The 21609-nt window shown below is 46.2% G+C and overlaps 1 protein-coding gene across 1 annotated transcript in view; it reads right to left on the bottom strand.

The window, feature by feature from the left end:
* The window catches only part of IL2RA (interleukin 2 receptor subunit alpha), a 58244-nt gene extending 37184 nt beyond the window's left edge, over window positions 1–21060 (bottom strand). The window contains exon 1 of the mRNA XM_060659371.3: window positions 18940–21060. Coding sequence (XP_060515354.2) covers window positions 18940–19003 — 64 coding nt within the window. The 5' untranslated portion in view covers window positions 19004–21060. The remainder of the gene's footprint in view (window positions 1–18939) is intronic.
* Between the last annotated feature and the right edge of the window lie 549 nt (window positions 21061–21609).

Consider the following 21609-nt stretch of genomic DNA (forward strand, 5'->3'; position numbering starts at 1 on the left):
CTCCCTTGTTTCTGAACTTCCTCAACTTTCCGTATCTCACAATTTCCCCATTTTTACTCATCATATGCTTTTTCTTCTGCCTTTCCATGTAAGACATGTTCCTGGTCTCGCTAAGGCTGACATGGTGTGCCTCAGATGTCTTCCTCTCTGCTGCCTCTGGAGCTGTGCCCTGCTGGTGTCCCTCTCTGGCACCACCCCCCACCCCCACCCCGGGCTCTCCAGAGCCTCCTTAGCCTGGAAGCATCCCAGTACTTGCCCCAGCAATCAATCTCTATTTCTCTCCCTCGTAATTCAGTATCTCACAAGAGTCCGTACCTCATCATTCCTCTACCCTCCCTACCCGCTCTGCCCATTATCGTTCAGTGTGCCTTCTGCTTTCACTGGAATGACTTTTTTTTTCAGAGCACACCAAGGAGCTATGAGTCACCAAGTCCAATGGCAACTCTTGGTCTCCTCAAAGTGTGTTTAGCATCTGGTTCTTTTAGCTCTTCCTTCTTAAAACTTCACTCATGGTATCGTAAGACACCATGACCTCCTGGTTCCTCATCTGCTTGGCCTTCTTTCTCTGAATGCTCACTTTACTCTGGCTTTATAAGTCCTCCGACCCGACCGTTTCCTGTTATGGATATCTTAGTACGGTGACATTCGTCACCACTAATGAACCAGTATGGATACTTTATTATTCACTAAAGTTTATCCCTTATTCGGATTTACTCAGTTTTCTCTTAATGTTCTCTTCCTGTTCCAGAGTCCTACCCAGGGTTCCAAATGACACGATCGTGTCTCACTTCCCTTGTTTTTCATGACCTTGACTGTTTTGAGGAATACTGGTGGGGTATTTGGGAGGATGCCCCACTATTGGAATTTGTCTGATGTTTTTTGCATGATCAGACTGGGGTTAGGAGGATGACAGCTTTCATAGGATTCTTCAAGGAATCCGTGACCCAAAAAGTGTTCGGAAGAGTTCAGGGCAGGACTTTCCCAATGATTTGACCTTGGCTCTTGTCATTCTATTCCTAGGAGTCTCATTACTTCAGTCTTTACCTCTATGCTGAGGGCTTCATAAAAGAAGTCTAACACTGAATTCCTACCAAGTTCAAAAAGCTGTTCTAAGGTCTTTACACACATTAACTAATTCAGTTCTACAATAATACCATGAAATAAATATTACAATTATTACTGCCATTTTCCAAGTGAGATACAGCAAGTTTTGATAAATTGCCTGAGGCACCCAGTTAGGTCACACAGCTGGACGGCCCAAGTGCTGGGAGTCTCACCCAAGCTTCAGAGCCTGTGTTCTTAACAAAAATACCATGCTGCCTCTTCCAGATTCATATCACCAGCTCTGAACTTGAGTGGAGACATAGCACTGTGCCTTTTAGCCTTTCCATGCTTCAACTCTGTTCAAAGCTTTGTTTCTTCTTCTGCCTAATATTGCCATTGAGGTTTTAACCAAGACAATCAGATAAAAGAATGTAGAAGCATAAAAACTGGAAATAAAGGAAAAGAAAACTATCTCTACTTGTGATTATGTGATAGTACATCCAGTAAACCCAAGAGAGTCAACGGTGAAAATAATAAAATCATGAAATTATTTTAAAAGATAGCAACCCATAGTGATACCAAAACAGTATAGGGTGGGGTTGGGGAGGGAGAAAGCTCTCTTTTACAGGACAATACCAGCTAGGAAATGCAGAAAGGTGGATCTCAAGGGAATTATGTTGAGTGAAAAAAATCTAAATTCAAAAGTTACATTTTGTAAAATTCCATTCCATAGCATTCTTAAAATGACAAAAATATAGAGATGGAAACAGTGTGGTTGCCAGGGATTAGGAAGCAAGAAGGCAGGTAGTTGTGGCTACGAAAGGTGGAGAGATCCTTGTGACAGGAACTGTTGTGTTATCTTTTTTTTTTTATTAAAGAATTTTTTTAATGTTTATGTATTTTTGAGAAAGAGAGAGTGCATGCATGCAAGCAGGGGGAGGGGCAGAAGAGAGAGGAAGGAAGAGAATCCCAAGTATGCCCCACACTGTCAGCACAGAGGCAGACGTGGGACTCGAACTCACGACCCTGAGATCATGACCTGAGCCAAAATTAAGAGTCTGACACTTAATGCACTGAGCCACCCAGGCACTCCGGAAGTGTTGTATATCTTTTTTTTTTTTTAATGTTTATTTATTTTTGAGGGAGAGAGAGAGATAGAGCATGAGTGGGGAAGGGGCTGAGAGAGAGGGAGACACAGAATCTGAAACGGGCTCCAGGCTCTGAGCTGTCAGCACAGAGCCTGATGCAGGGGCTCGAAATCACGAACCACAAGATCATGACCTGAGCTGAAGTCGGTCGCCCAAATGACTGAGCCGCCCAAGTGCCCTAGAAGTGTTGTGTATCTTAACTGTGGTGGTGGTCATATGAATCTACACATACATTCAAGTTGCATAGAACCAAAAATACACGTACTACACTGATGACGTAACTAAATACACACATACGCTATTCATATCAAATTGGCAAAATCTGAATAAGATTGATGGATTGCACCCATGTCAATTTCCTGGTTGTGATACTGTGCTGTAGTTAAGGGGGAAAGTGAACGAAGACTATATTGGATCTGTCAACATTATTATTCACGACTGCCTGTGAATCTACAGTTATCTCAGAATTAAAAGTTAAAGCTGTTCCCCTTCTTGTTCTTGTTTCTCTTCATGACCCTTACATTCCCATCGTCTGTGTCACCTCAGCTGGACACCAAAGCATCCTTTTTACATTCCGCTGCTTCTTTGCCCTCATATGGAATCACTTCCCAGGAGTCATTACTGCTGCCTCTGCAATCCTCCTGCACACGCCTCCTTCTCATCCACTACCTTCACCCTCTCCTAAGCCCCCAACTGCTCAGCTGCCATAGCAATAGCGTCTTATTATTCCTCCCTACCTCCCAGCTCTCCAGCCCTCCATTACGTCCTTAAAATGTTGCCCAGTCAAGCTTCCTACATCACAGAACCAATTGCCCTAGGAGCATAGTCAATGGCCTGGAGGAGAGGTCTCATACATTCTCCATCCCTGTGATTGACCTCTGGTTGCAACAACAAACCTCCCTTCTTTTTGTTTTGATCCGGGAAGTGGGTTTGTTAAACACGGACTAAGTTTTTGTTGTGGGGTGGTACTGACTATTTCATTGCTTTAGTTTGGAGATGGGGTCCGCTGATCAATCAGCAGGTGGCAGATTCCTCAGAGTCATTAACTAAACGTGACCGTAGAAGCTTCTGAGTTACTCCAAGTCTTTGCCTTTCGCGGTGTTGATTGATCTTCAGGGCCTGGTACCCCCCGATGGGGGGTTGTTCCCTGCGAGCCAGGTAAGGAGGAAGGCTGCTCTTTGCTGTACCATGTTGGAAGGGTGAGTCGGGTTCACCAGGCAGGTTCAGCAGACTACGTCACCCGGGCAGAGGGAATATTGTGTTCAGGGGACTAGGAGAAGCATGTTGTGCTGGCGTGTGAATTGCAAAGGTATGAATAACAGAAATGTGTCCGTGGAAATAATGTGAGCGAAGGACCTTATAATCTGTAAAATGCCCCACGAATCCTAATTGTTTCTCTTATTGAGCCTCCAGCAGGGTTGTTTTTAGGACCAAATGATAAAATATGTAAGGTTACTTTGTGAACTGGAAAAAAATATTGAAAATGTTAATTACTTTAAGCCTCGATTGTGTCAGAACAAGGAAATGGAGTTTCTTTGAATTCATCTTCTAAGAACTGTTTGTGATCGTTCTGTTACTTTCCTGCTTCTCACCTATGTTCACATGAATAGGTTATAATGGATTTGAAATATATTAAAACATGGTCAGTTTCCGGTTCCCTGCCAACGGGATCACCACAGTTTAGCTTAAACACTTCCAGTCATTTCTGGTTGTGGTTGGCTGTCCACATCATCCATTATTTATTTAAACGATTGCATCAATATGGGCAGCTGTAGGCGCTCAATAAGTGCTTGGGTACGTTGGCATTGGCTACATTGTACATTCATTCATTCATTCATTCAGACAAATATCCATTTTCGTTCAGCAAGCGGAAATGCTTGAGGAGAATGTGGCTGGGGCAAATGTTCGGTGTCACAGGGCTGGGAACTCGGGGGAGGGGGGGACAGGGTTAAAGGAAGTTAGTGCCATCAAAGAAAATGTATGTGGTCCCCGGGGGAAACAAGAGGGGAGGCTGTCTGTTTTGAGGGAGAAAATCTCAGTGTGGATGGTCACATTCTGCAGGAATTAGCCCCGAGCATCTCTGACTTATGTGTGTTGTTATCAGACCCACAATTTCTGAGGTCTGGCTGGACCTGGCGGGCCAAATAGTCAGTTCCCATAACCCAACAATGAGTGACTCACAGGGTAAGACCCTTTGCAGGACAATTTGTGTTTCATCGAAAATTGCTACCAAGAAAAAAAAAATCAGGGGTTGGGTGGGAAGCCGGTTATTTTCTGTTTACCTTGGAAGGGAGAAAGGAGGCAGGGAACCAAAAATAGTTTTCCCAGCTGCTGTCTCTACATCAAATGGTCATGTTTGGGGATCTCAAATGCCTGTGCAAATGAAATGGGCAGAGATGGTGATTTTCTGCCCCGGGAGCCTTCTCTGTTGACAACAAGCTTCTGTACATGAAAGAGTTAACCACACACTTACCACAGAATGTCAACCTGATGAAAATTAAAGCCTTATCAGATAAGAAAAACAAGGGGGTAGAAATATACTCTTGTTCTTTGAAACCTAAAAACAGTTTTTCTTCAAACGTTTGAAACATTTTTCTTGGGACGGAATATTTTTAGTAGAAATATGGTACCTCGGTGAATCCCACCCAGAACCTTCTACAGGGACTCTTCTGTGAAACAGACCGTGGAGTTGAGGAGATTTTCAACTGGAGAGCAGCAGATTTTCCACTGAGATTTCAAAAAATACCAGGTAGGTAAGTCAGTATGATGCTGGTAGAAGCTTAGGATCAGAAGGGAAACATAGACGAGAAGGAATCAGAAAAGGTCACTGGAAACGAAGGAACCTTCAGGAACAATGTGCTCCTTCTCAGAACCACAGCCCAGCCTGACTGTCAAACACACTGAATCCACATGCTCAGATGCCAGGGTGGCCCTGGATCGAAGGTTGCCAGCAGCCCCCCGGGTCTCCCCAGGAGTCCCCTCCTCACCCGGAGGGCACTCTGCCTCCCTGCTCTCAAGAATCACTCCAAGTTTAAACAAGACACAGCGTATACCGTTTGGACTGGATGTTTGCGCCCCTCCCCAGATTCACATGTGGAGCCCCCCACTGCCCAGTGTGATGGTGTCACGAGGTGGGGGCCTTTAAGTCATCATCTGCAGCCCCGTGGCGGGTCCTCATCTGACTCCCGCCATGCGGGCCCCTGATCTCGGATTTCCAGCCTCCACAACTGCAAGAAGTGAGGTTCTGTTGTTAACAAGCCCCCCAGTCTACGGTATTCGTCATAGCGGCCTGAAGGGACTAAGACGAGTGCTACGCGTTGGTGACAGGGCTCAAGCCCTTTCACGGAGAAGGACTACCCAAACATGGAAATGTAGATCACAAACTAACCGGAGGGGGAAGAGCTGCCTTAGAGTCTGGGGTTCTTGGTGCTTGGCCAACAGCCCTGCTCTCGTCTGCAGTGACTTCCTTACGTCGGGTTTAGTAGGAGCAAACAGCAGCCCGAGAGTATTCCCCAGATCCACATGCTGACAGGTGCTACCCCATAGACAGAAGAATAGGACATTTCAGTGGGGATGGAATGACGGCGTGGACCACACAGCACAGGGAGGAGGCTAAGGATGCCGATTAAACTATACCAACAGCCCTCGCCTGTACTTCAGGAACTGGCCTCAGAAAAGCAAACTCCACTGAAGGGCTTCTGTTGAGTTCAGTCTATGGACTCAGAGGGGGCCCCTCTTCCCTCAGCCAGCGCTGGAGGAAACACAGCCTTCCCTGTCCCCCGGGCTCCATCAGGTCTCCGCTCTACATCATTCCCACCTCATATAAATTCTCAGTTAACGCACAAAACCAACGGTCTCTGATCATTTCAGTTAGCAGATAGATGCCATTCTTTTCAACAGAGACCTCAGAGTGACAAGGTGACGTGGCTTAGCACAGCGTTGAAGAAATGGACTTTTCACTCTGCTGTAGGGCAAGTATTTAAAATATTTAGTAAGCTCTAGAATGTCAGGGCTGAAAGGGGGCTTTCAGAGCCTCTCTATCAATGTGCTCGCATGCATACACAGTTCGTACTTCATCTCAAGAGTTACTGCATGCCAGGGGCGCCTGGGTGGCTCAGTCGGTTAAGCATCCGACTCCGGCTCAGGTCATGATCTCATGTTTGTGGGTTTGAGCCCCACGTCAGGCTCTGTGCTGACAGCTCAGAACCTGGAGCCCGCTTCGAATTCTGTGTCTCCCTCTCTCTCTGCCCCTCCACCGCTCACACACACACTCTCTCTCTTTTAAAAATCAATAAAAATGTTTAAAAAAAAAGAGTTACTGCATGCCAGATGCTATTCTAGCTACTTTATATGTATGGACTTCCCTAATCTCCTATGAAGTAGGCTATTAGGAATATTAGTGATAATTAATATAATTATTATATTATTATAATGAAAATATGATCAAATATATAAATATATACTAATTTATATATAAAATACTATAGTATAATTAATATGAGTATAAATAAAAGTCATTTAATAACTAGCTAGGTATTAGATAAGTAGTTCTCATGGTCTCCCCTTTGTAGACCATGGGAGCAAGGCACCCGGAGGTCCCGCGACCTTCCCAGAGTCACACAGCCAGTCCGTGGTGAAGCCAGGGTCTGGATCCTGCAGCCCGAGAGGAGAGGGTACCCGTGGCTGATTCTGTATCTCCTCCCTCTGTGTCCTGGCGGCACCCCGTTCCCGTGGCCACCATAGTCTGTGGCCTCCCGCCGCCCTCAACCTGCCTCTGACCCACGTAGCGGGAAGGCTATGGTAGGGGTCTTGGTGGGGGGTGATGAGAGAGAGCACAGAGCTGTTGCTCACGTTGAGACGTGGCGAGGGCCAGAGTCAAGAGGGGGCTCGATTGGGGGTGTAGGATTTTGCCCAGGTTTCCTGGGCAGTCAGGTGGATGGTGGTGCCTTTCGGTGGAACAGGAAATAAGAGGAGAGAGGGTGGGACGATTCTACGTGTATCGAGTTTGAGAAGCCTGTGAGACCTCCATGTGGAGGGTCTGCTAGGCCTTCGACCGTGCAGATTAGAAGTCCAGCAAGTCACACTTATTGAGCACCTACTGTATCCTGGTTGCTTTAGGCAGGCCATCTTGTAAGCCTTACAGCCCCCCCCCCCCCAGTGTGGGCATGTGTTATTCCCATTTCATTTCATTTTATTAAAGATTTTCTTTTTTATATATTTTTTAATTTTTTAGTGCTTATTTATTTTTGAGAGAAGGAGACAGAGCGCGAGCGGGAGAGGGGCAGAGAGAGAGAGGGAGACACAGAATCCGAAGCAGGCTCCAGGCTCTGAGCTGCCAGCACAGAGCCCGATGTGGGGCTTGAACTCACGGACCGTGAGATCATGACCTGAGTCGAAGTCAGATGCTTAACCGACTGAGCCACCGAGGTGCCCCAAGATCTTATTTTTTAAAAGTAATCTCTACACCCAGCGTGGGGCTAGAACTCATAACCCAGAGATCAAGAGTCACATGCGCCACCGACCGAGTCAGCCAGGCACCCCTGTTACTCCTATTTTGTACCCACAGCAACTGAGACCCAAGGAGCTTTAAACGAGCCGCCTGCCGTCAGCTCTTACCTAGAGTGTCTAAAGCACACATCGTGTTTTTCCCTTGCCCAAGGCCACTCTGTGTTCTCCTGTCCCTTGCAGTTTAGAATCCAAACCCCTGTGCCTGGCGAGGCTCCACATCTTAGCTCTCGCCCCGCCTTAGAAATGTTCATGCCCGCTGCCTGCCCCGTCCCTCCAGCCCAGTAGAGCTCTGTGCGTCTCTCAGCACCAACCGTGTCTTTTGTCCTCGTCCTGCTCACAATGTGCTCACTTCCCGCCTTCGTGACTCCTGCTTCTCCCGCAGGCCTGCCTCATCGCTGTTCTCTGGGGAAACTTTTGGACCCTACTGTCTGCTTTTGTGGCTTATCCCTCTACACTCCCAGACCACCTGCAGTTACTTTTCCCAGTGCTTCCCACACTGTGCCAGTCCCCTGCGCGCCCCCCTCGCTAGTGCCTGCAGGGAATGGCACTCGCCGCTTGTCTTGAAGGGAAGTTGAGTCACACGTGTCCGAGCTAGGGTTTGAATTCAGGCCTGTAGACTCCGTAAGTCATGAGCCCCTTCCACGCTCCCACGATGCCGTCCACGTGGGAAGAATGCCAAGCAAACAGATGAGACGCAGAAGTTTACTCCAGTAAGAGGAGAGGGCGCCCCCAGGAGCCGGCCTTCGAGACCCCAGGTGAGGAAGTGGCAGGGGAACTGCTGACCAGAGTGTCCTGTGAGCTGAGGACATGCGGACGGTCCCATCAGACTGTTGGCCGCCAGGCAGAGGAAATGGATCGTGTCCCCGACGCGGCAGGGGAGGATTTGAGCTCTTTGGTCGGGGCAAAGGCAGCATGAAAGTGGCTTTCAAGGGAGTCAGTCTGGGGATGGACGAAAGAGTGCTTCAAATGCGAGACTCAAGGCTTGCCTAGAAGCCCGTGGCCCCAAGGACGCCTGTGGACAGCTTCCTGCCTTTGCGGAGGGACGGAGCTGATAGCCCGTCTGGGGTGCATCGCTTATCGCCTCACCACTTGGCTTTCCTCACCGGTCCGATGGGAGTCATCACGACCCCCGTGTCGCAGGGCTGTGGCGAGGGTTCCTCGGGCTGGTGGGCACGGAGTGCACAGCTGGGTGTGGCTGGGTCGCACCAGCCCGTCGCAAGCCCGGGCCCGGGACCCTGGCAGAGGGAAACGAAACCGACAGCCTGCCGAGTGAAAGGTAGCGACAGGCAGTGAAAGCCGAAAAGTGAAATAAATGGCAACATGATCGAGGCGAGCTGAGCTGCTTACCCTTTGCGGTCTCTGTGCTCCCCCGGGTGTTAGCAGGATGTCTGAGGAAACTGCCCTTTCATTTCACAAAGGGTTTTTTTTTTTTTTTTTTTTTTTTTTTGTAGTTTGTTTTGCTTTCCACTTAAAATAAGGAGTTTTCTCTTTACAAAGGTGCTTTTTTTTCTAAATCAGTCTCTGAACAGAGGTGTCACTACCACAGGCGCCGGAAGCAGATACCGCACGGCCGCTCAGCTGGGTTCAAGGCTCTCTGCCCTTCTTCTTCTTCTTCGGGAGAGGGGAAGCCACCGCGGCCGGGACAGCTGTCAGCGGTGTCGCCTCCTGCAAAGTCAGCGCCCCCAAAACTCCCGGGAAACTCACAGAGCTCCGAGACAGGAAGAGGCTGACGTCAACCTGAGTTTCAGGGGTTTGAGCAGAACTCTTAGCAATGATTCCTGTGCCCTTTACTTGGTGTCGTGATAAACCGATCTTTCTCAGGGGAGACGGGCCCAAGTTTTCTCCATGGGGCTCGTTCCATTTTGGAAGGAAAAACCCCCTTTGATGTGTTTTGAAGGAGTGCTTAGGTGCCTTCCACCTCTTCCTGAGAGAGGAGCGTGCCTTCTGGACGTCTAGGACCGGAGAACTGTTCACACACGGTTGGGGATGTCGCGGTTGGCCAGCACTGTCTATAAACGTGCTTCTCAGAGACTCGGGGACTGTGGGAGCAATCAGTTTGTTCTCCACCTGCGATGTTCCCATTTTCTCCAGAAAGGAATTTTTTTTAATGTTTTTTAATGTTAATTTTTGAGAGAGAGAGAGAGACAGAGACAGAGTGCAAGCAGAGGAGGGGCAGAGAGAGAAGGAGACACAGAATCCGAAGCAGGCTCCAGGCTCCGAGCTGTCAGCATAGAGCCTGACACGGGGCTTGAACTCACCAGCCGTGCGATCATGACCTGAGCCGAAGTCGGACGCTCAGCCGACTGAGCCACCCAGGTGCCCCCAGAAAGGAATTTCTTGAGCCAAAGAAAGCTTCTGCTAATCCTCTGTCTATATTACTGGAATATAATTGTAATTCGAAATTGGTGGTGTTTGATTTTGGTAATTTTAGTAATTAACGACCAAACAGTGCTCCTAGCCTCCCTGTCTGTCCCGGCTGTCTGCGTCAACACGAGGCAGTTACGGACCTCAGACGCACCGGGTTTGCACTAAGCACAAGCATCTGTGTGTTCCATCCCCTTTCTCTGCGCGTAGATCTTGGATGTCCCCGTGTGTTGTAATTATCTGTGCAACCAATTTCTCTCCTGCTGGACGAGGACTTCCCGGAGGCCAAGGACGGGGCCTACATTCGTCTCTCACTCTGTATCTGCCACACAGTAGTTGGCATTTGCTGAATGATTAATAAACGAAGGAATGAACACGTAACTGAAAGTCCCACCACAGCCGAGATGGTCCCCCAGCCGCCTCACTGCTTCCCTCCGCCACCTGGCCATCCACTGTGCCGTGGCGGCAATGTTTTCTAAACTCCGAAAAACTCCACAGCAGAGAAAACTCCCACGATCCTGCCCCAGGGGCATACACCTATCCTTGCCTTTTTTTTTTTTTTTTTTTTTTTTATTGCTGAGAATACGAAAAGCAGCGAGGCTTCTACAGAAGGTATCTATTTCTGTCCCAAACAGAAAAGAGTGGGTGATTCTGTGGGCAGAGATTCCTGAACACGGTGGGTTTGACTCATGCCTGGAGGTGCTCAGAATTTCCTCTGTTTTGTGGGTGGCTGGGGCAGACGTGGTTCGACTAAAGTGCTTTCTTTGAAGAGCAGTCAAAAGCGAGAAAGGCAGTCCAGGCTGCTCTTGGGGGCCGGGGCCGCGGGGTGGAAAGAGCCCTGGAGGGGAACAGCAGGATTCGGAGAATTTGAGATTCCAAGGACTCAGTGGGACTCAAGAGGTCAAGTTAGTCGCTTGAGAAGAGGAAGGGGCAGCTACAGGGCAGCCAGGTTTGGATTTTGTGAGCACAGACACGGTAATTCATGTACAGCCTCAGGAGCTGTGACCTTCCTCATTGGTACTTTCTTCAATTTTTTAAAAAGGGAGGGTAAACTTCTTTATGGCACATGAATTTATGACCTTAGCGGCCGCTTAGAAGAACAGTAAAGAATGCAGGCTCTGGAACAAGATGGCCTGGCTCGAATCCGAGCTTCTCCTAGTCGTATTACACTAGGCAACTCAGTGAACCTCAGTGAGCCTCAGTTTACCAGGAGTAAAATGGGGATGATAATAAGGCCTACCTTAGTTTGAGGATTAACTGAAGTGACCCTATGCCTTCACATGATACCTGCAAGAGGGCACACAGGCCGTGAATATCGGCCCTTGTTATTATGATTCGCATTTAAAATGTTTCTTGGAACAAGCCTGAAAGCAAACACGCCTGAAAGGAGGCAGGAGGCGTTGGCATCCAGGGTCACGGCCCCGGCTTGCCTTCACCGGCCCTTTCCAGCCTTCAGCTTCACCCCTCCACTCCTGTTTCTCTCCCCATGCGGGTGGCCTGGCTGGAGACTGGGCGATTCTCCACGTTCTTCAGGGGGAGAGGAACCGGCTGCCTCTTTAGAACTTCCTCTTTATTCTTTACAAACAGGCTGCTCCTCCTCCTCTTTTGGGAAAAAGCATTCCCGGCACTGGCCCACCTTCCCACTGCCTGTGGCAAGAAGCAGGTGGGGAGCTCGGGGAGAGAGCAACGCAGAAGGCACATCTCACCAACCTGCCTCACGCCTTGCACCCCGGGCAGGCCTGCATAGAGGCCCAGAGTTCTGATCGGCACCTGGCTCCTTCCATCTCCCCAGTGAGGCGACCTTCTGGTCACCCCCCACCCATGCCACCCACACTTTGGTACCTTGGAGTCTTCTACTGTCTGACATTCTCCCGTTTGCAGGATGGGGACATCGGGATGGCTTGTCAGGCTGCAAGCACCGAGACTCTAGCCTCATGGTCCCCTGTTAGTGCAGCTCAGTCAGGGGTGAAATTTGCATGTAGGGAAATTACATCCCGGCCTTCCTGCCTGTTACCCGGGGACATCGTATGGTACTGGTGACCCCGATCCAACGATTCACCGCGTGAAAGCAATCTACCAGACACCGTTGACATGTGTAGACACCGCAGGATTATAGTGAGAGTAGGGCTCAGGAGCTTCTCGTCTGAGCAGAAGTACTGATTTCTATCAGAGAACCGCCAGCCATTTGAGCCTCGTTTTGGTCAGCGCACACACAAATGCCTTTATGTCTGCATGCGGTATGGGTCATTTGTTTCACTGCCCCAGGAAACCCCTGGGTTTTCAGTCTGCTCCTCGTGGAGCATGGTCCATGTAACACAACTTCAGCAAAATCATTAGGCAACACCAGCCTCCAACCCATGTCCTGATACTCACAAGCACAAATTCAGTCATTATGTCCCAGGGCCGCCTTCTCTGAGAAGCCTTTCCAGACTCTGCAGGAAGCATGTTACCCTCTCTGTTCTGACCACTGAGGCACATGCCTACTTCGCCACGCACGACTTTGCGATAGTTGATCTTAGGTCTCTCGCAGCTTGGTTTTCCCCCGTTAGCGTGTTTGAACCAGAATCTCAAACCCCACCCTAGACGTCCTGAGTCAGAATCTGCTCCCTAACAGTATTCCTGGGTGATTGTAAATACGTTAAAATTTGAGAAGTACTGCATGAAGGCACCTGTTCTTAGTGAACAGAAAGGAAATAACGGAATCAGCCCAACCATGGGAACCGTCATTCTGTGGATTTCAATCCTAACTGCATCTTAAATCATTTGAGGAACTTACAAAACAAAACAAAACAAGTTATCGTTCTGTCCAGTTCTCAGCCCCAGAGAGTCTACCCTAATCGGTCTGAGTTGTTCTTGGGTGGGGCTTGGATATCATTCGTTAATGCACCCCAAAATACACACTGGGAACCACCCCTGCAAACCCATTTCCCAGTGAGCCTTGCATTCTCTCACTGATGGATGCAAATCCAAGAGTAACCAGAGAGTAAGTCAAATAGTCAAAAAACCATCTGAGTAATCTGAGTGGAAAATACCTAAAATACCAAGAGATGATATTATTGTTTGCCCCCAAATGGGTGACTTATCTGAAAGCCTGGTGGGGATTCAGTGTTGGGGATTCACTGTTGGCTCTCCTTTAGCAGTCTTCTAGAAGGAACTGCTCAGCACATGTTTCATCTCCATTGTTAAGCCATGAGCAGCTTGAGGGCAAGGACTGCACCCTCTGTCATCTTTGCAATCCCAACGCGTGAACGGATGGATGGATGCATGTCGCTGAGCGTCCGTGTAAAGATGTGAGTGAATATTGGACTGGAATTTTAAGAGGATGGATTCTAGTCCTGGCTCTCCACTTTTCTTGCTTGCCTAGTGTTTTTGCTTTGCCCTTGGCACTCTTTTCTTGCTGTCTTCCCTAGGTACTACCCATGCCTCTTAAGTTGCCTTTGCCAAGCCAACCACCGCTCCCTTAAACCAGGGAGGGTAACTTTCTGTGTCTCATCCTCTCTGTTCATGACTATGAGTGTTAAGATAGTAAAGAACACATTCAGAGGTCTTACTTACCTGGTGACCCTGACTCACAGACTATTATACTCCAAACCAGAGAATTACACTCCAAATTTTGTCTGTCTGTACATTTTTCTAAGGAGATAGTTAATAGATCTCGTCAAATTTTCTCAAGGTCTCACCACTCAAAAAAGATTAAGAATCAAAAAGGTAGATGGGTAGGGGTGCCTGGGTGGCTCAGTCAGTTAAGCGTCTGACTTCGGCTCAGGTCATGATCTCATGGTTCGTGAGTTCAAGCCCCGCGTGAGGCTCTGTGCTGACAGCTCAGAGCCTGGAGCCTGCTTCGAATTCTGTGTCTCCCTCTCTCTCTGCCTCTCCCCCGCTCACACTCCGTCTCTCTCTGTCTCTCAAAAATAAGGAAACGTAATTTTAAAATTTTTTTAAAAATTAAAAAAAAAAAAAAGGTAGGTGGGTTCTTGCTATCACATTGTTCTCCCAGCTGAGAAGTTCAGGCTCTGTGTGTAGGAGTGACAAATGAGTTGATAAAGATGCAGTGAGGTTCTCTGGGCCTGTGTGTGTGTGTGTGTGTGTGTGTGTGTGTGTGTCCCCCTTGGTGCTACCTGGGCCACTGGATGACTCCACCTAAGCAGAAGTTTCCTGAAGAAGATATTAGGAAGACAGGAGAGGAGTAAGGTCTCTAAGGATCTCTGAGCTTTTCTCACCTGACACCTACCTAAACAAATAGCTGAACAAGAGATGAGAGTAATCTCAAGATCTCAGGAAGTTTAGAGACACCCAGGAGCTCCTGGGGGCCCCCAGGTGGGCATAGAGCGATGCCATCATGGCGCACATTGTCAGCCTGGAGAGAAGCAGTCACAGACTCTACATCCAAAGGGATCAGAGGCTCTCACTTCAGCCTCCTGCCTGGTTTGGGAAATCTCTGCACCATATTTGACACCTGCTCGTTTAGACTCTGCCTAACGTCTTCCAGAGAAAGGGGGCCCTGAACTTTGTGGAGAGGAAAGGGGTGGAGGAACTTTTTACTCTGAATGCTCGGCTGCTCGAAGCTCACTGTACACAAATAAACCTATGGCTCAAGTTCTCCCTCTTCTGCCTCTCACGGCTGCGCAGAGTTCGGGGCAGGGAGCAGACAGTGGACTGGATTGTGCCTTCTCTCCTAAAGCCAAGAATCTGCGCTTGTGTGGGCTGTCAGCTCTTGGGTTGGAAAAATGTGAAAATCACATATCCTTAATTTCATTTTCTAGGAGGGGAAGTAAAACAGAGGTTGGAAGGCGGCAGAGGAGAACCAGCCTGGAAGTTTGCTGGAGGGAGGCCACAATGTTGCCCTGTCCATCTACCCAGCCAGCCTGTGCACCCCTCGATGGCATCCCCCAGAAGTGGCCAGCCAGCCCCTCTCTCTGAGCATTTTCAAGGACGGAGGGCTTCTAACTTTTGAAGCCATTAGTTGAATGAAGACCTTTCCTTTTCTCACAGGGAATGGCCTGCGATAAAGAGAAGAGAGACAGGTCCCCACCCGTGTGAGACGTCTCCCATGAAAGACAAGGAAATCGTTGAGGGGGAAGAGTCCCTAAAGAAGTGAGCAAGCAGCAGAAGGCCCTCCGCGGCCCTCTGCAATGTTTTTGCCTTCGTGCTCACAATTGCAGCCTTCACGGAAGCAGCGGGTCGCGCCTGAGCGCAGTGCAGCAACTTTCAAGAGTTGGAAATAACCTGCAATGAGATGTCAGGCGTTGGTACCTTGCCACCCAAGTGCCTCTTTAACCTAGACCGTGTGTGTATGTCTTCAGTCTGGAAACTTTTTCATCCAAAAATACCCCAGCTTGAACATGCCTTTTAAGCAGAGCTTCATTTATTTCCTTTTCAGAATTTTTGACAGAGCCACAGGAGTCTCCAAGTCAACTCTGTCAACCTTCTCATCTTACAGAGAGAAACTGAGGCCCAGGGAGGTAGAGCAATTCATCCAAAGCCATGCTCCTCCAACAATGTTAGGAGGCATCTTGGCTCACTTTCAGCTTCCTGCAAAGTTTAATTTCCCCTTAATCTTCTCTCCACTGACCTCAGAAGACACGCCCCACTTTCTAAGAGAACTCCTAATTTTTGAAGTTTCTAACTGGCCCCTGGGCAGTGAAGGGGACGGGGAAATTCACTTGAATGTCCACCATGTTGAGGGATAGCCTGACTCAAGTGTGACTCTAGCTCTTACAGAAATGACTTCAACAAGACATTGCACAAAAGACATCGCTTCCAGAAAACTCAAGACTTAGCCAAAGAAATCTAAGAATACTTCTCTTTGAGATGAGTGGGGTCAAGGGGTGGAGTTGTAGTGGCCAAGAAGAGTTCTTTGCTAGCACCTCTAACCCACCATGAGCAAAGTCACTTTTTGTGTGTGTGCCTCAGTTTTCTCAAATCTAAAATGGAGATCCAGGTCAAGTGTATCCAATCAGATTGAACTTCAGAATCAAATATGCTGTAATTGAATACTGGATTTCAAAGCTCTGAATGAAGACAAGTTATAACATATCTTACTCATTGCTTTGGTGTGGATTATAATCCAAGCGATAGCATTGGATTTCTTGAGTTCAATAAAATGTTTTAAAACTGCAAAATAAAATAAAGTAAAATTAAATGGAACGTATGTACAGGTGACAAAGAGCACTGCCTATTTAACATGCTGTTTTAGAGAAAGTAGCAGCTCTTCTATGAGGTAGTCCCTAAGCTTACCAAAGTCCTGTCTCCCCAAGGTATATCCTGAAGATGAGCAAGGTTAACCATGGTAATAACACTTGGGGTCTAGAGAAATTGAATGATTAAACATAGAGGATTAAACACTTTGTGTTTTAATGACAGATGTGCAGATGGGAAATTCCAGTGTGGGCAGTTGTCTTTAGAAGAAGGGATAATTAGACAAAAATATCATCTTTATGGGTTTCCACACTTTGGTGGTTTTTTGTTGTTTTTTTTTTTTTGTTTTTTTTTTTTTTTTGAGTCTAGGGGATGAAGATTTGATCACAGAATTCCTAGAATGAAAGACGATCAAAGCATAGATAAACTCTCAGAATTTCCACAATTCTGAGAAAGGTGCCTTCGCTAACGTGCCATGTTGGTAACATCAGGAGAATTCTCTTTTTAACCACATCCCAGGACCCAGTAATACAGAGATTAAAAAACACCCAGGTTGACTAATACATCCTCTGCGACTCATCACCATTTTAATTGGTGGCTTTGGAAATTTTCAGAATGAAAATCTGCCTTATGAATCAGCTAGAAATTGCATCTGTTGATGGTCTGTTTGATTTTGTTAGAGACCTCTCCCCTCTGAGGAGTAAAAAGTCTTGTTTATTTTAAGACTGGGCTCTTCCTCTTGGAGAAGAAAGTCTGAGATGAGATTATTTCTTACCCTGGGGTTGTTCCTAAACCAGATATTCATCCCATAAACTCAACTTATTTCATCCTCTTTGGTCACCAGGTTCTCATGTGCCTCTTGACTGGACTATGGAAGGGGCCTCCCAACATGTCTCTGTGCACCTGATCTCTCTCCACTCTGTGCCAGAGTCACCTCCACAGAAGTGTCTGCAGTGAACAGAAAGAGTGTAAATCAGGGAGCCTTGGGTTTGAACCCCAACTCTGTCACTGTCTCTGTCTCTGTCTCTTAAATAAAATATATTTATTTTAATTTTCCATTGACTACCAAATGAAGTTAAAATTTATAACTTGCTATCCAAGGCCTTGGATCATTCATTTGACCCCATCCTATCTTTTCAGCCTTGATCTCCCATATGCCCATCCAGTGTCAGGGGGCACAGTGGACCACTTGCTGTTCCCTTGTGCTCTGCTGTGTCTTTGTCACAGGGACCTTTCTCTCTGAGAAAGTTAAAGCCTTAGGAAAATTTATTTACCTAGGGAAATTTGTTCATATCCCAGGGCTCTTTTTGCATGCTGCCATCATTTACATCTGGCCCACATGGATCTCATCGCATTCTAATCTGAAGTGCTGTTGTGATACCTGTGCCTTTATCTCCCTTGCTAGGTTATAAGTCTGTTAAGGACCGAGACTATGTCTTATTCATTTTCATATTTTCTACAGTGTTGAGAAGGGGATTAAGAGGTTTTCGAATAGATTTTTGGAGACCCGAGTGAATGAAAGAGTCCTCGTATTACTTCCACTTGCCTCACTCCCACCAAGACCATTCATATCTTCAGATCACCAGCGACTGACAATAGCACAAGTTTACTTGAAATGTGTTTCCCAGAGATAGGTCATGACTTACTGTAAAGACTTTTCTGTTCTAACTTGAACTGTCCTCCCACTTTGCAAAGACCATGCTGAAACAGAAGTCATGTTATAAGCCTTTCAAAAATCATGCCCTCTTCAACTCCACAATGAAGAAATTCCTATCCCTGGGTCAGTTCACAGCCCAACATAATCTGGCTACTTCACCAAATAAGCAAAAAGACTCCTTAGATGCATCATCAGGTTTCACTTCTTAACACATCTTTCTGTGGCCAGTTAGCATTATTATACATCTAGAAGTTAAGGCAATGAAATTGTAGACTTTGATACCTTATCTGTCTTCCTGGGTAAGCAAGGGAAGAAGTTATTAGAAAATTCACACTCAATTAGGAAAGGTGGTTTGAGGTAGAAGTTGGTGGTTTCTTATTTGTTAAAAAAAATTTCTTTGACAAAACCCATTTAAAAGGATGAATGAAATCCAAAATTTGCACATGTGTGTGTATACATACAAACACATATGTATACATGCATATATCCATATAAGACTATAAGAAAAAGTAGAGTTCTGAAAGCAAGTATGCTTATTTTTTCTAAAATTTCTATAACATTGCACGTGTAAAGAGCGTCCTAGGTATTATTTCCTGAGGCAGTATATAGAAAAACAGCATATACATTTTTGAAGCCAAGATTTTTTGAGATCTTAAATTATCCTGATGTTTCCTATATTAGTTACTGACATCTCAGGACATTAACCTGGTCTTAGATTCCTAGTAGATTTTTAGATTGTTAGGTGTGGCGAAAAACTGTATCCATTGGAAAATAAGAGAACATGTCTTGAGGAATCTGCTCATTCGTATTCTGTTAATATTCAAATATCCTGCCACTCTATTCACCCCAGAATTAACAAAGACTCTGAGCAACAGGAGATCCCACCATCCCAGGCTCTGTGTATAGATCAGGGACGATTGAAGCTTGACATGGGACCCTAGGGGGTCATGGACGAAGAATAGACCCTAAGATTCAACCCATGTGTCTGCACTTTCTACTTAGGAACCTCCTGATTCTGGGCTGAGAAGAGCTAACATCCATGAGCCTTCCCAAGATTCAGAGGGCACCTGTGACCCTTACCTGTCACGTGGCCATGTACCACGACGAATGTGAGGATTCCCCACAGCAGCAGGCTTGGCTCCATCTTGAGGGCAGTGAAGAGAAGGTGTTTCTCTGCAGAAGGCCAAGTTTCCAGTCAGCCTCTTATTTGTATCATGCTGGGAGGACGAGGGATGAAAGGATCAATCCACTCAGGGTGTCATCATGCTGTGGTCCCTCTGGTCTCTATGACAGTCCGAAGTTGCTCTCTATAAGTATTAGGCTGCTTTGGTGAGCCAGGAAATTGTGCCTAGCCCTCTCTAGTTTCAAATATAGGAAGTGGTTTTAACCAGGTTTTTTTTCAAGTTCAATTGCTGGGAGGTGTGGGCTGGGGTAGTGAGAAGGATTGGACTTCGTTTATGAATCCTTTCTTCAGCTTCACCCAGAAAAGGAAAGGGAGATTCCCCTGCTGCTGAAAGAGAGTGAGCAAGCACTTCGTGGCAGTGGTCTCATTTAGTGTTTCATAAATTGACATCGCCTTGAAATTGAGGTCCTCCCCCAGACTTGTGGCTCCCTGAGGAGTCAACAGGTGCCACGCAGGATAAGGGGAGCCTAGTGGGGTCTTCAGTATTCAGGTAATTAAAAAGGAAGCAGAAGGCTGACCCATATTCAAAATTCATGAATTGTCTACCAAGATCTATAATCAGTAGTGTAGTGGCCACAATTGTTTCACCATGATGTCCAGGTTCCTGAATGTGAATTGTGATTTTACAAGATATTTTGCCTCCAGATTTGTCTTTCTCTTAAAGGATCATACTAAAAGTCGGCTTTGATTTTAAACTTTAGATTTTTTTTTTTTTGCAAAATTAAATCATTCTTCATTGTTTAATTATCAGAGTTATCTTCTGATTTTCATGAAATGGTTGACTGTGTTTGCTATCTGGAAATTCACATCCATTAGCAATCATCTAATGATCACAGTATAATATGATCTTTTTAACAAGTTTACTTATTTATTTTGAGAGAAAGAGAGCGTGAATGGAGGAGGGGCAGAGAGAGAGGAAGAGAGAATCCCAAGTAGGCTCCATGCTGTGAGTGCAGAGTGCAACACAGGACTCGAACTCACGAACCGTGAGATCGTGACTTGAGCCAAAATCAAGGATTGGACACTCAACCCACTGAGCCACCCAGGCACACTAAAATACAATTTTTAAAATATTTGAAAGCAAGTAAATATATTGACAAAAGGAAGACCATCTTTTCAACCAGAGCAGTTCATGGTTCCAATATGTATTATCTCTACCCCTGACATTCTCTCAGAAAAGCAACTACCTCTGAAAAGAACCTTGGAATTCTGCAAATGAACTAAGAGTAGTTTCCTAACTAAGTACCAGAGTTTGCAGAGAAAACTCGTCAACTGATCTCTTTCTGGGAGTGGGATACTTATCAAAGCATGACAAGATTATTTTTTTAAGATTCCAGAGCAGGCTTCACCTCATGGCTAGAAACATTTTCAACTGTGTGGATGAATGCAGCAATTCTGTTATCCCCGGAGTCTGTCCCAGTGACTGAACTGGAGGTTTTTGCTAGCCATAGTTATCATTGTATAGTTTTTAAACAAACTTACAGAAAAAATATAATATGAACATCTCCCTCCAATAAACTAAGAGTAGTTGTCAGTGCGATGTTCTATTGCCCCCAAGTAGTTGAGTGTGTATTTCCTATGAACAAGGAAATTTTCCAACATCACTACGACCATCAATCAGGAAACCATATTGATGCGTTACTACCAGGCAATCCTTAGACCCAAGTTTCTCTAGTTGTCTCAGTAATGTCCCTCACATCAAGGGATCCAGTTCAGAATCATCTGTTGCATCTAGTTGCCATGTGTCTTTAGCAGGTCCTTTGTCTTGGCTTTCATGACCTGACGTATTTGAGGATTACAAATGAGTTATTTTGTAGATTATCCCTCAGTTTGGATTTATTTACCATTTCCTCACTATTAGATCAGGTTTTGCATCTTTGGCAAGAATAACACAGAAGTGGTGCTGTGTTCTTACCATCACACCCTTCGATCCCATTACTGATGCCGTTTACTTTGGTCCTTTGATTGAATAAAGTGGTGTTACCTGGGTGCCCCCCGTTTTAAAGTCACTGTTTTCCTCTTTGTAATAAATATTGTGTGATATGACATAAATATCCATTATTTATTCACTTACTTAGTTGTACCTATGTGGACTCATGATTTTTCATTTTATTCAGTGGGGTATAATCTATTATTGTCATTTCAATGCTCAAATTGTCTCCTGTTTGTCAATTGGGAGCCCATTCAAGCTGGTTTCTGTGACCTTTTGACGTGTCCCATCATTCCTCAAGTACCTCCTTGCTTTGGGGGCATAAAAAGATCTTCTGGGCTGGTCTTTGACTTTCTCTGTCCCAGCCCTGGAATCTGCCATTTATCCAGAAAGCTCTGGGTCCTTTAGAGGACAATAGTCTTGAGAAGCCAAGATGTGCTCATTGCTATTGGAGTACAGCTACTCCCAGGCTGTCCCAAAAGACTAAGCTAGGGGATATATGCATGTAAAATATCTGCATGTACACACACACACACACACACACACACACACACACACATTGGCTCACTCATCTTTACATCTATATGTATTTCTATATCCATCTACACATACTGAAAATCATGAGTTCACACCGATA

This window comes from Panthera onca, chromosome B4, assembly GCF_046562875.1.
Source record: "Panthera onca isolate mPanOnc1 chromosome B4, mPanOnc1 haplotype 2, whole genome shotgun sequence".
Taxonomy (NCBI): domain Eukaryota; kingdom Metazoa; phylum Chordata; class Mammalia; order Carnivora; family Felidae; genus Panthera; species Panthera onca.